Source organism: Aythya fuligula, chromosome 16 (assembly GCF_009819795.1).
Source record: "Aythya fuligula isolate bAytFul2 chromosome 16, bAytFul2.pri, whole genome shotgun sequence".
Taxonomy (NCBI): domain Eukaryota; kingdom Metazoa; phylum Chordata; class Aves; order Anseriformes; family Anatidae; genus Aythya; species Aythya fuligula.
This window is the reverse complement of record NC_045574.1, coordinates 2,375,759-2,390,527: the sequence shown is the minus strand read 5'-3', so window position 1 is coordinate 2,390,527 and position 14,769 is coordinate 2,375,759. Positions and strand designations below refer to the sequence as shown.

General features: G+C 51.7%; 1 protein-coding gene across 3 annotated transcripts in view; it reads left to right on the top strand.

Annotated features, from left to right (window-relative positions):
* RALY (RALY heterogeneous nuclear ribonucleoprotein) overlaps positions 1 to 14,769 on the top strand; it is a 117,396-nt gene that overhangs the window by 94,528 nt on the left and 8,099 nt on the right. For all 3 annotated transcript variants that reach the window (XM_032198318.1, XM_032198315.1, XM_032198316.1), the window contains exons 3-5: positions 2,759 to 3,023; positions 7,142 to 7,214; positions 14,538 to 14,585. In XM_032198318.1, coding sequence (XP_032054209.1) covers positions 2,768 to 3,023; positions 7,142 to 7,214; positions 14,538 to 14,585 — 377 coding nt within the window. In that variant the 5' untranslated portion in view covers positions 2,759 to 2,767. The remainder of the gene's footprint in view (positions 1 to 2,758; positions 3,024 to 7,141; positions 7,215 to 14,537; positions 14,586 to 14,769) is intronic.

The following is a 14,769-nucleotide window of genomic DNA, read 5'->3' as shown; positions in this document are numbered from 1 at the left end:
GATTTACCTCCTGCCAGACCTTTCTGTTCTGCACTCCCTTTGCACGGAGGCAGCTTAACCCACATCCCTCCCACGCCGGCTTAAGCAGCTCAGCACTGATGTAATTGGAGTTTACAGCTGCAAACAGCTGGGCAGGGATCAGACAAATGCAAATAACCCACTTCTGGGCTCGCCACAATTTGGGAAATGTTTGGGCTTACCGCAGCTTTAGGGGTTTCCCTAAGCTGGGGTTTGGGGTAGCAGCTTAAAATTGGCCGGGGTGCGGAAAGGAGGTGTTGAGAGCCAGGGCTGTATTTTGGGTTGTTTAGCACTGGAGCTGGAAGATGCAAATGCCCATTTTTGCCATCACAACCCAGACGAGGGCAGCTTCAGAGACGCTGTTGCAGGGAGATCACACAGGAGACCGAGAGACAGGCTTTAACAGCAGGTCCTATAGGCACCCAGAATTTGTTGTGGTTTCTCAAGTGGGAGCCCCGGGTGCCACAGCAAGCTGCAGCAGGCAGGGGTGTCCCAGCACAGTGCTGCTGGCTCTGCAGGGCTTGGATGTAGCTTCAGCACACAGGGGTCATGGGCGGCTATCAGAAGGGGTTGGGGACTTGCACAATCTCTGCCAGACAAGTGAGGATGGTGTGAGGTTGAGAGCTCTGGAGACCACGCTCCAGGGCAGAGCTGCTCTGAGGCAGAAATACAGGAACAGCAGCAAAGGGAGTCACCGAGAGTAAAGTTAAACTAGGACGCCAGTGCCCTGTGACATCGCTGATACCATGGGGCAGGGAGAGTCAGGGATGCTCAGTGGGTTGGGCACATCCTTGGGAAGCAAGAATGTCCGGGGCTACCAGGGCATGGGCACCCTCTGCGTGTGCAGGCTTCTGAAGGTCCCTCACAGCCTCAGCTGTCCCAGGGGGTCAGTACAGAAATTTCCTAGGGAAAAAACAATCCTGTTCTTAGTTATTATTTCCAGGGTTTTTGGGAGTACTGTGTCTGCTAGGAATGGTTTTAAAAATAATACAATAAAAGTCTCTGGCTATTGTAATCCGTAAAGGTGAAAAGGAAAATGAAATGAGCCAGGCTCAAACTCCACCTTTTTTTTTTTTTTTTTTCACTTGGATTTAGCAGAGAGATCATTTCCAGCTCCAGTGGCAGGTTAATAGAATCACGGGGGTGAGAGCTGGGTAAGATTTATTGCACGGTCACATCCTCCCCTGCTCTGCATGGAGCATCTGCCCTGCCAGGCGTCCCCAGCACCCTGTTGGGTCTGGCTTTAACCGATGAGAGGAACTGAGTGCCTGGTCCTTTGTCCTCTGAGAATCAAAAAGGCAGAGGTCTGGCAGCCCCATCGTGTCCAGATAGAGCCAGCGACTGCAGTCAGCATTAACCATCTCCCTGTCTGCCTGGGTCGGGCTGCAGGCACCTTCTGGGTCAGGCAGCTCTCCTCGGTGAAGGGGTGACATGGATAGTGACCCCCTGCCCTCCTCCTGCAGGTTTAGGGGGAGAGAGGAGCAGCTGGAGAGTTCATGTCCTAAGGGAGAAGTTCTTTTCAGGAGAAGAAGGAAAAGGAGGACTTGGGTTCTTTGAAAGTCCTGGTGCAACTGCAAAGCACATGTCAGGAAGTGCCTCTGTGCCCAGTGAGGACTGGGGGACAGACACCAGCCCTGCCTTGGGGCAGGCAGCTCAGACAAACCCGATTCTTCAGCCTGGAGAGCCAAAGACCCACATCGGGCCAGATGTTGGGGTCTCTGGGAGGGGATAGGATGGCTCTGCAAGAGCTGGGGGGACCTGGGGGAGAGCAGCACCATGGTGTGCCTCGGAAAGTCAGTACCTGCCCCAGTTCTGCACCCCCTTTTCCTGGGTGAGTATCACACTATATGTGTGCAGTGCTCAACAGCGATCCCAAAACAGCCCTTCTGTTTCTGAGAGATGAAAATCAAACTGATATCTTTGGACAGCTGTAATTTTGGCTGCGGCAACGATAGCAAGCTGCCCGATAGGCAGCAAGACCAGATTTGATTTACCGCAGTTCCCAGACCTGTCCCTTCCTCTTCTTTGTCCTGAGAATAGAAGCCTTTCCTCGGGGGCTGCCCTGAAATACCCAGGCAAGGAACACAGAGGGTAGTGCCTTGCAGCTGGGGGAAGTGGGTTGCAGCAGCAGCAAGCAGGCAGCCTGCGATTCCCAGGCTAACAGTGACACCTCCTGTCGGCACAGAATTCAGCTCGAAGCCCGGCACAGCAGTGCGAGAGTCCAGGCGTCAGCCAGGAGCTCGTGGGGTCCTTCGCCACTTAAACCTCTTTGTGTGCACCCAGGAAAACGAAGCCCTGGTCAGGGCTGTCCTTGTGCACGGCGAGACCCAGCCTGCGCCGGGGTGCTGAGCAGAGGGCAGCCACAGGAGCTGGGCACGAGTATAAGTGCTGAATGCAGACTGCTTTAAAAAGAGCAGTCCTTGAGTTGTTATTAAGTATAGGCAGGTAAAAGCTTTCCTTTAATAGCATTAAACCTTATATTTGGATGTACAATGTATTTAAATGCTGTTTTGGTCCCCCAGGAGCAACCAGCTTGCGCTCCGAGGATCAGCCCGATAAATACATTTATTTCCATTGAGTTCTGTGTGTGACAGAGTCCCCTCCCCAGCACACAGAGGTCTCCAGAGACCAGCTGAAGTCAAGGAGCTGGTTCCCTTGCTCCAGGCTTGCTGAGAGATTTACCCCCCACCTTTCTTTGTAAGACTTGCACACCTCCCTGACTCCCCATTTGTTCATTCAGGTGTTCAAGATGTCATTGAAGGTGCAGACAAGCAACATCACGAACAAGAATGACCCCAAGTCCATCAACTCCAGAGTCTTCATTGGCAATCTCAACACAGCCGTGGTCAAGAAGTCGGATGTGGAGACCATTTTCTCCAAGTACGGACGAGTGGTGGGCTGCTCTGTTCACAAGGGCTATGCCTTCGTACAGTACTCCAACGAGAGGCACGCACGCGCCGCGGTCCTGGGCGAGAACGGGCGCGTGCTCGCTGGCCAGACGCTGGGTAAGTCGTTCCTAAAAATTTGTAGGTGTCCAGGTGCAACAAGGACGGGCTGAGCCCTGAAGGATGGTCGAGGGATGGCCAGTCCGAGGTCAAGGTGGGACATTGAGCTGCAGGTCAGGGTCAGGTCTGGTGCTGGTCAGGGTGTTGAAGACAACCCCCAGTGACCCAGCAGGCACAGGCGGGGCTGTGACAGAGCTGGAGAGCAGCAACAAAGCTGTCCTACAGCACAGCTCAACGGGGACTTGATGGAGGTTCCTGGGCCCCGCAGGGGTGGCAGGCACTGTGAGGCTGGTCCTGGCCATGGGGCACACCGGCACCCGCAGGGCTGTGACCACAGCGCTGCCTGGGCTTAGGAGAGGCAGTGGGGGCTCCAGATAAAAGCCCAGCCCTGAAGGCACTGGTGTGGAACCCTTAATTTCAGGGTGCCTGGACCGAAATGACAGCACCGCAGCACCTGTATGGGTTCCCCTACCATGACAAGAGACTTCACCTCCCCTTCTTTCACCATTCAAAAGCCAGGTGTCTCATCGTGTCCCATTACCGGGGCATTCATTGTGGTCAGCAGAGACAGACACCTCTGGGTTTGGGCCCGGCTGAGGTTGGGATGGAGGTACCAGCCTTAGCCTTAGCCTGTCAAAAGAGGCAATAATCTCACTTGGACTATCACAGACTAGCTTTAGCCAGCTGATGTTAACTGAGGTAACTCTCTCCCCACCTGATATGTGACAGTCTCTCCTCTGTGCTGCTGTGTGATAAGAAATAACAAACAAAACCGCCCCAACTGCTCCCAGCTGCATCATTATTTTGCAGATTGCTCTGAAGGGTCACATGCTGAGAAGCCCTTGTCACCAGCTCTAAGCTGAGAATTGGAACTGAAGACAGTATTTTTAATGAAAATTTGTTATTTCCAAGCCTGCTACAGGCAGTGGTCACTGGACAATCAGGAAAGCGATTTGCAGCCCATTCCCACTCTGCTTCCAGCACAGCAGTCAGAAAGAAGTTACGTGCTCAGTCTGGTCTTCAAGCCAGTGTGCTGCTTCCATACATGGTTTACTCAAATACCAGAAACTTTTCTTCACTTCTCTTCCCGTCAGCACAAAGCTGGGCTAAGGTGAGGAGCAGTGTGCCAGCTGTTCCAGCCCAGACGTCGTCCACGTGCACGGGGCTGGTTGACACGAGAGCAAGGTGCCAGGGAGCCAAGGAGCTCTCGTGGCACTCGGGTCAGATGCCAGCAGGGCAGCTGGGAGGCAGACAGCACGTGGGCACCGTGCTGAAGAAAGAGATGCCTCTGAAAGTGTACCGTGAAAGAAGGCACAGAAAGAGGCGGTCACAGCCCCATAGGCTGTGCTGATGTGGAGAGGAAGGATGGGATCGGACAGACAGGGGGCACAGTAGGCACATTGCTGAAGAGGCTGCCTCTGCCTCTTTTTGTGGTAGGACTGCCCTCCCCAGCCCACCTGCTTCCTGCCCTGGCAGGCATCTTCAAGCCAGAACCTGTGGATACAACCAGAACTGTCAAGCTTCAAAAGGAGGGTTCTGGATGTGCATCGTGAGTTGTGACACCATGGCTATTGGAACCGATGTCCCTTTCCAGCTCCATCCAGTGCAGGCACAAACCATCGCAGCTGCATCCTGCGTGGGGAGTCACCACCCACACACTCAGGACAGTGCCCGGTGCAGGGCAAAGCACCCCCACTGGGTACTGGGGCAGAGGCGTGCTGCAGTGCCTCCTGTCCCCACTGCCAGCAGGTCCCTCGGCAGGACAGCATCCCCACCCAAAGCCAGAGCCACTCCTGCACGCCAGGCCCCAGCTGTGGTATCCTGGTTCTGCTGGCACTACATGGCACAGTTTGCATAATCCAAGGAGGATGTATTCCACCCAGCTTCCCCTTAGGGCTCTTGCAGTCAGAGCAGGAAATTTGAAATAGACTGTAGAAAAGCCGGGACTTGCAGAGCCCCTCAGGTGGAGGGCTGTGGCTCTCAGTGGCTCCTGCTCCCGAGCACCAGCGGCAGTCTCCCTGCCATCTCTGGTGCCATGGCAGAACAAATGAGCAAGGCAGCAGCTTGTCTTTCTAGCTGTCTCCTCCCACATAAAGTCAGCTCTCAAGCTAGGTGGTCTAGTAGCATTTGTTCCATCTTTTCGTTTTGATTCTTCTTCCTTTGGTCAGCGGACAGGCAAACTGTCAGGCTTCCATTTTAACTGATCAGCAAGATGCATCATGAAATGGAGGTGTCTGGAAGCCACATCTGTAGCCCATCCTGGGTCACGGACTGCTTTGCCAGGCAGTTCCTGGCTACCTGTGTGGACAGCCCAGCCACTGCAGGAGCCCATCACCATTTCAGTGGGGGAGCTCTGCACTGGAATCTGGATCCACACCAGTAAGCTCGCCCTGCCACCTCCGCTTTCGGTGTGGGCAGAGATGCCGGGTTATGAGCAGGGGGGACATACACCGCCATGGGCTGAGCAGATGGATACAGCGATGCTGAGGAGGGAGCCAGAATGGCAATGGGTTGCAAAATCTGTCCAGGCTGGTGTGCATGCTGAGCTCTTGTCTCTCCTTGTTCACTGTCAAGGGAGTCCTGGGGGATCTTACTTCTCATCACCACTACGGGTTGAAAGTACAAATTTCCTGCTCTGACTGCATGCCCTGATGAAGGCTCTGTAGTGCTATTTCTGGCAGCGCATACCAACAAATTGAGCTAATTGTTGTCATTATCCACCGTTGGGCTTCCGCTGCATCTCCCTTGAAGGGTGTTGATCAGCATGGTGCTGTCATCAGCTCTCCGTTGTGCAAGAAAAGTGACTGGCAGCTGGCAAGATGCACCCTGACAGCAGAAAGGGTTCACAGCGCGGGAACTGGAGCTGAACAGGGATGTGTTCTGGGATGCACCAAAGAAGAGTTTATTCCTCTCTTCCTTTATAGCATTGCCAAAAGCACTGCATTGCTCCAACAGGCCCACACTGGCAGCAGCTGCCCACAGAGCTGTCCTGTGTCCATGCATGTCCCTGTTCAGGCTCAACACTCTTCTGGGTGAAGGATGAAGGGTGAAAGGCCGCAAAGAAAATGAGCACTTAATTCTGGTCACTTTGCCAGCTGTTTATTTTGATGGTGAGCAGCCCAACTGGGCCCCATTATTTCCCCATGAAGTCCTGTGCTCACTTCATGCAGCGTGAAAAAGGCAGTGACTGGTAGGACTGGGATGTAAAGCTGTTGAGTTTCACAGCGCATCCTGCAAGTCCTGAAGAGGTGAGAACTTAAATCCCCCAGCTGGCAATGTCAGCTCCACAAGCCCTGAGCCCCAGGTGTACATCCTCAAGTCCATCTCAGAGGCTGCAGCCCATGCAGCTGGCTGAGCACACAGACCTGCACCAGTGCTGTGGGGCAGCCCATGCCCAGCCCCATGCAAGCAGTACTTCTGGGTCTACCTGAGGACATCCAGCCTCGTGTGCTTGAATCTGCCTTGCCCAGAGGCGCTTATACAGAGGCTGACCCATGGTCACTCTCAGCACTGGATTGCCAGGCTCTTTGCAGGCTGCATGAAATTGGCTCTGCCTCTTTATTCTCACGTCAAAAGCACATTTGACAGCGAAGCCGAGGAGAGGAATTTCCTCTGCAGATTAGAGCAGCTCATTCTCAGCTTCCCTCATTGAAGACGTGCCCGCGAGATCAACTGGGGTGCCTGCAGGCGTGCACCTGCACTCTGTGCACCTTTTAATGCGGCCCAGTCCAAAGCCATGCCTGGGTGGCTTGTCCTTAACATTCATTTTTTATTCTAGAAGGAGCAAGGGGTAAATCATAACTACCAGTTAGCAGCATGCAGCAGTTTTCTGTAGTCTCTGCCTTATCACAACAGCGCTGAGTTCTCCTGGAAAGCCTGCCCTGAATTTGTGTACACGGGTTAGATCGTGTCTGGGGAGCTTGACTTTGAAAATAAGTGCTTAGAAGTTTTGTAAAACAAAAAGGAGAGGCTGGCTAAGTACGGGAATGCGTGCCCGGCAGGGACCAGCTAAAGGCAGACAGGAGTGCAGTGGGTCTGTCTGACCTTGCCTTGATGCGCGGCCGGGCACGGCTCCCGCTGGGCACAGCCGTGTAATGCTACAGCTTTGTTCATTGCAGATATCAACATGGCCGGGGAGCCCAAACCCAACAGACCTAAAGGGCTGAAGAGAGCAGCCTCCGCGTTATACAGGTAGGTCTCTGCTATGCCACCTCCCTGCAGTGAGGTCTCCGGGCAGGTATTTCCTTCTGGCCAGGGCTGATTTTCCTGAACTGCCCCCCAGGCCTTTTGTGCACAGTCAGATTTTTTCCTCCCGTGGCCTTTTCTGAGCCTGGCCTTTGCAACACCCCTCAGGGCTAGGCTGAAGGGAGAAGAGCCAGCAGGAGGCCACACGGCAGACCCAGGGTTGGCCGAGACCCATGGTGTTGTGAGACTGCAACTGGGCATGGCCTGGCCCTGGGCACTGCTGGGGCTGGAGCACACTGGAGGAGCGCAGGCAGTAGGGGCACTTGCCAGGTGTTGGGGACAACAGGGGTAATTTAGGGAAAGATGCTGGAGAAAAGGGCAAGAGAAGAATAACACAGAAAGGGAGACAAGAAAGGAAGAAGATGGGAAGGCATTGGAGCAACAAGTGGAGGTAGACCAGGGAGGTGGCCAGGAGAGGCCCTGAGGGAACCTGTGCTGGCAGCAGCAGTGAAGAGGGCAGAGAACAAGGGACAGAAGGGACAATGGTACATGACATAGGTCTGTGGGAGACGTAGGGTGTCACAGATGACAGAGAGCCTTCAATGTCACTGTTGCCACCTCTAGAGACTTCATCATAATTCTCACAATAATTGGAGATTTTCATTGAAGCCTCACAGCCTGGAGTAGTGGGAGCATGGGAGAAATTCATTATGTTCTTGCTCCTGAGGTTCAGAAAGGAAAATTAAAAAGGTATTTTGAGAATGCCCCACAGGTTCGAGAACCAAAAACCAAATAACAAGATCCCCAAATGTGTTTTATTTATAAATTCTCGTGATTTTTGTACCAGTTTCATGGTATGGAGACTGGGGCACTGAGTCAGGATTTAGAATGTGTGATGTTGGGAATAAAATTAGTATCAGTGCTATAGGTGGGTGTTATAACAAAAGAAAATCATGAGAGAACTGTGGCTTTTTCTATAAAAAGAAAAGTGAGAGGGATAAAGAGAAATGAAAAAACTGTGATCCAGACTCAGCCCAACACCAGTGTGCTAGTACATGGCAAACCTTAGCAGTGGCAACGTGCTTCTGATGCAGGCAAACCCTCCAGAGCTTCCGAAACCCTCCCATGACACCCCCAAGGCACCTGCTGAGTCCTTCCCTGGGCCTCGCAGCTGAGTTCTTTCTCTGCAGGCGAACATTTCTTGCCATCCAGGACCAGCACTTCCTTCCCCACTTTTCCACCCACCTGGGCTCATAGGACTTCTTGACTGGCCAGACCCAGCCGAGAGGATGACATCTGCCCCCTGCATCCCGTGGTCCAGCAGCCCCAGCGAACCCAGCTTCTCTTTTTGCCTGGCTCCCAGGGTGACTGGGGCCACCCCAGGCAGCTTGTGGGTGTCCCATGTGGCTGGCATTGGCTCAGCTGTTTTCTGTCTCCCTAGCTACAAGGAGGGAAGAAATGCTGGGAGAGGGAGCAGCATCACCCATTTCCAACAGGTTTCCCTTGGGCAGATGGCATGGGGTACCTGGGCTGCCAGTCCAAGAGCTTCCACCTGCAAAAACACCCTGAGACAAAAGACCCCAGAAAACTGTGCTGAAATCCCAAGCTCTTCGAGCTGGGTCTCGTGCACTTCACGCTGGCTGCAAATCACTCAGGAGGCTTATTGTGGATGCCACCCTTAGCCAGAGCTTGGCCCTCCGGATTTACAGGGGGAAAATGTGCATCCGTATATCATCCACACTGACATATGGAGATGGAAGTGACACAAATCCTTCTATTTATTTGCACATGCATGACTTGCGTGGTGCTGGTAGCCATACTGCAAATCAGTTCATTCCATACATCATGTGATAAAGAGCATTTTTTGTCAGCATTTACTCTTCACCCATGCCTTGACTACTAATCCTCTTCTGTTGAAATGACCAGTATTTCAGACTTCCAGGCTGTCATGTAGAAGAAGAGAGAGAAGTTTGCTTACTCCCACAAATAAGAATATGCTAAAATATGGGCCAGAGAACTACACTGCTCTGAGCTTCAGCAATATTTCATCCCAGATTGGTGACAGATTTAAACTTTGCCATCTGGACTAGCAAAACTTACGATATCTTGTGGAAAGCCAGGAATCCAGGTTTGCAGTGAGCCATGGTTATAGCTTCTCCTAACCGACATAAATTTTTCTAAATGTTAGACATCAAAAATCACAGTGCTGTCATTTATAGAAGTGCTGTGTTAAACACCTAAGATCAGCTTTGCAATGGTTGCAATTTATTTTGCCTAACTCTGCATGAGAGAATCAAGTACTACAGAAGGGAAGGCAAGGGTTATCTCATTGTGGACACAGAGGAAGTAAAAACAGTGGCAGTCTTATTTGATCCATCAGCCCCAGGGTAATATTTGGGTGTTTAGTGGAAATCCCTTGGGATGTAGCCTCCCATCTACCTCTAGCAGGTAAAATATACCCCAGGTTCACATCATCATGAGTTTTCTCAGATGCCTCTACAAAACCTAGACCTTCAGTCAGTGTAAAGCCTTGCTGCCATCACTGTTCTGCCTCGATCCCTTCAGGGCCACCCTCCCTCAGCCTGTGCCTTTCCCTGGGCATCTCCTTGCACACAGAACATCCCCTCCGTGCTCCCAACCTGTGCCCTGGCCACTGCTGCTCAACACAGACATGCTTGGAAATGCTGCAAAAGAGTTAGCGAGGCTGGCTGCAAAACGAGCTTGTCTTTTGACCATGTCCCCCAGGTCTTCACATGCTATGTCTCAAAACCATTTGCCTTCTGGCAGGACATTTTTCACCTGCCTAGCACACGTCCAGACAGGGTTTCCTGGGGCATTTTGGACCACAGCCAGGTCGGTGCCGGTGCCCCTGCCACGCTGTGCTTTGGCTGCTCCTCGCTGGGGGCTGTGCAGAGAAGATGGCTCTGCCCTGGGACCAGCTGCGGGGCGCTGGGGTGGGCAGTGCTGTGGTTCAGCAAGGGTCCCTGCCCGTCCCAGTGGTGGTGGTGCCCATGTTGCTCTGTAGCCAGAGGACAGCAAGATCTGGGACAACCTGAGCAAGTCTTGCAAGGGCCGCTAAGTGCCAAGCAGCTCGGTGGACACAAACTGCCGCAGACACCTTCACAGCCCGTGGATGCAAGTGGACAACGACCTCGCAGCCCATCTGGCATCTGTGTCCTTTGCTGTACCCACTGCAGTCAAAAAGCTGGTGTCGAACCACCTGCAGCCAGCAGACCCACTCCTCCCACGTCTCAGCTGTGGTGCTCAGACCAGTGACAGCCCTGCAAGCCCTGGTGCCAAAGCCATGCACAGGGCTGAGGAGCAACCCCAGGGCAGAGCAGGAGGTGGGCAATGGCACCGTCGGGTCCAGCACTGGTGAAGAGGACTGGTGCACGCTGTCCTAGCACCTCTGCAGACCCAGCATCTTGGAATTGCCATGTTCCCTTCTAGTATTTCTCTCCCAGCTTCCTGCTACTTCAGCTAGTTGCAGGAGTAAAGAATCTCATACCAGATGTGCAGGATTTTAAAAGCTCGCTATTTAATTATGGCTAGATATTCCAAGTAGCGTTTCAGCAGATATTGTTTCTACTACTGCAATAATTAAGATTATGCAATCGTTAATAGGAGGATCTGAGCAGAGCACAACATGTCAATTGCGATTATCAGTGCAGGGCTGTCAGCCAGGTAATTAAAAGCACAGCCACTCAGCTTTACATTTACTGTTCAGGTACGTGCTCAGAAACAGCACTACAAATGTAATATAAATGCAGCACCTAAAAACAATTCCCCTTCAATTGGAAATGTGTGGATTTTGAACCTTTGTGAGTCATTTATAAATGTTGTTTAATTGCTGTAGGAAAACAATGCAGAAGAAGCATCATGAGCTGGAAGCATCACGCTACTTGACATGGCCTTATAGGCTTCTGCTGCCTCTCTCTCTGATTGTCCCTGCTCTAGTTGTAAAGGGCACAGTGTCACCAGCTGACTGAAACACGGCAGAAATTATTCCTGTACACAAAGGAGGCCCTGCCAGTTCGCTGAATAATGATCCATCTGTTTCAGGAAGGTGTATCTTATGTGCTGTGAAATTATCAGCACACAGGTTCCAGGTAAACCACTGAAGCTAGATTTTTACTCGTATTTTTCTGTTGGAAGCCCTGCCTTTTGCTCTGCACCTGACTTCCAAGGATGCAGGTAAAGGCACCCAGCCACTGCCTCCCTCCTTCCACAGCCTCCTGCAGGACTGGCTTTGTCTGTTAAGCTGTGACCTGACTCATGTTATAGCAGCATCCCACAGTCACAGACTTCAGAAAAATCCCTGACTTAAGCCCACTGCCTTCTTCTTTGAGGGCTGTGTCACACTTTTCAGGTGTTGAAAGAGGCTGGGGTCAGAGTTTTTGCCATCCCATGCTGCCCTGAGTCTAAGACAGACTCATCTCACATACCTTCAGCCTTCTACGCTGTTGAGGCTTTCATGCGGTCTGGTTGTCTGGGCTCCCTTTGTGCTTGCTGGATAAAAAAGTCTTTCTTCAGTGCAGTTCACCTGGCATCATGGCAGATGTCTGCCTCTGGCTGGGATAAGCCATGACCTGGAACTACCTCTTGCTCTCTGGCTTGGATTTATGTGATTACATTCCCAGCATCTGAAGCTCAGCGAGATGAATCCCTCTGGTTTTGGGGAAGTCAGAAGTCCAGGAGTTGCCAGCCGTGTGCTGAGCCCAGTGTCCACACCCCAACTAATGTGGCCTGGAGGAAAAGCCAGCTTGGGACGAGTCTCAGAAGCATGACAGCACTGAGGGTGTTTCACAGTTGTGCCAAATTCCCTCTAAGCTTTGTATTTCTCATCAGGAAATGGTCTAAAGCTGCCTCATGGTCTCAAGTGAGCTTCCCAGCGAGAGGTGGTCCAGCTTCTTCCCACTCGGAGTCTGTGAGACCTTTACAGAGAGGTTACCACTGTCTTCTCCTGCCTGTGGATACAAAGAATATTGGTGGCATTGTTAGAGCTAGCCAGAAGCGCTTCAACAGAGCCCGTCAGGTTTGATAAATATTACAGAACTGTATCAATTTTATTTCAGTTGCACCTGAAGAAAGAAAAAGAGTGAGAGCCTGACATTGTAGAAGCACCCTTGTTCAGTTTTCCTTTCAAATGACATCCTATTTTGATTTGATTCTGTGTTTATTGGATTCAGACAGAATTGGAGTCAAACATACTTGGTGATTAAAATAGATTGAAGTTCTGAGGGGAGCTGCTGTTCTATAGCACTTTCTATATCTCCAAGTTTCATCCTGGGGCCAAATGAAAATCAAGTTATCAGTCTTGAAATGCCACATGAAAACATATTTCCTCTGTCCGTATGAACACGCTGGTTACATTCCAGCAAGAGTTGGCGTGGTAGGAATTGCCTTTGCCTTTCAGCTGAGAAAAGCATACCAAGGAATAAATGCAGATCACGCAGAGTTTGGATGGAAGGCTGCTGGGACAGCTGTTTCTCCTCTTTGAGGCCAGCAGGTACTGTGTCCACAAGTCATATCAGAAAGGGAGGGTGCCAAGGCTGAAAATATGCTGAAATTCTGAAATTAATCTAATTCATCTATGCTGAGGCTTTCAGCAAAATGGCTTTTTTTTTTTTTTTTTTTTTTTTTTTTTTTTTTTTTTGTGATGAAATCGAATTTGGAAGGCTTTTGGAGATAACTGCTCTGTAGTCACACCTTCCCTGCCCTCAGTGCTCGGCAACAGGAACCCGCACCCAGCACCCTAGCCCAGGCGCAGAGCTGGCCACAGATGGTCAGTGGGTCAGCATCTGCTTGGAGACAAGGTTCAGCACAAAAACACTTCCAGCTGCCAAAAAAGACAGTAGGTGCAAATGCTGCCTCGTTGTCTGTAACTTGCACCAAGTCCCTTTGGCTCCAAGGGAGACCAGCTGTCCTCAGCCAGCCAGAGGTGTGTTTTGGGTCCCCAGAGGCACAGGCTGTCCCTGCACGTGGCTTCAGGTGATCAGGGAACTCAGGGGGCATCCAAGGAACAGGGAAAGTCCCATGCTGGAAACCAGCCGGTTGCTGAAACCAAAATATTAGGTGGGAAGCCCAGTGCCAGTGTAGGCAGGACAGATGTCCTGGGCCAACATGAGCCACGCTTCCTGCCAGCCAGCCAGCCAGCCTTTTTGTCACTTCTTGCCTGAGATGCAGGACACCAACTTTACCCCCCATGCTACATACTTGAGTGCTCATCCTTCCCTCTTCCCATCGCTATCTCCTTCTTCCCATTAGTGTTGTTTATTTATAAGCCACTAAATAGTTTCATGACACAGGACAGAGCTTTTGCTTCCAGGGGCTGATTCTCTTTGTTCAGAGCAGAGCAGAGGGAATGTCAGCATAACTTCCTCATAAAGCAGCAGCAATTCGGGCAGCAGCACACAAGGGAACCAGATGCTGTGCCCAGCTGGGGGTTACCTGCTCTGTTCAGCAGCGTTACTCTTCCACAGTGTGCAAGTGTGCTGGGGCATCAGCCAGCACAAGAGCACTCTGAAGAGCTGTGATTGCCCTCTGCAATCACCTGTTTTGTCTTGCCTTGTGAAAAAAAAAATAAATAAATAAATCAGCTGCAGCAAGAGAGAAAACACATTACTGGGTCTCCAGGGAGTGTCAGAGGTGAGAAATGTATTGGTGTGACCTTGGGTTAAAATGCAGCTCAAGCCTAAGAGAACAGGAGGTGGACAGGGTCTTGCTGAGAGGAGGGAGGTTTAAAAATCCTTGATAGCAAAAATGTTAAATTAATAAATACCCCCTTCTTCCTGACTTCTCCCCCAACCATTACATATGGTATGGAAGAATACCACCCAGGTAGAGCAGGTAAAGCTATGTCCTCCTGGCACAGGTGCAGTCCCACCACACAAAATGGAAGGATATCAGCAGTGCCCTGAGAACAAGTTAAACCAATGTATTACAGCGTGTTACTGGCCTCCACAATTACTGGCCTCCACAATTACCAGTGCAATCCATCAGTTGAAGTTCTCCACAAGGTGGCCTGGAGATGGAGAGCTGGCCCCCAGGAGCTACCCAGGCTCAGCCATCACATGGACACCCCCTCAGGGGGTTGGTGGACATTTGTTCCCAGCCCCAGTTCGTAGCTTTTAATCCATCTGCACTTCTTGTTTCTCCTCCAGATAGCGAGGTTCATGCCAACATCACATCTCCAGTGTGTTCAGCCCCAAATCTTTCTCCAGGCTAGGCTTTCTCCCCGTGGCCAGTCAGGAGCATGGCGGTGGGGCGGATGTGGTGGTGCGTTATTGGCGTTAATTAACGTGTGCCATCCTGACTCTGTTTCTGCAGCGGCTACGACTTCGACTACGACTATTACAGAGATGACTTCTATGACAGGTGAGCTGGAGAGGTTGAGCCAAAGGGGCTTTCTGTGGGACAGGCGGCACAGAGAGGCCACAGCTCCAGCCATGGGGCACGAGGTGGGGGGGACACAGGCTCTGGCAGTGGCATCCGATGTCCGGGCTTGGCAGGGCCTGGGCTGGGGGTGCTTCGGCTCCTGCTTCACCCTCTGCATCCCCCC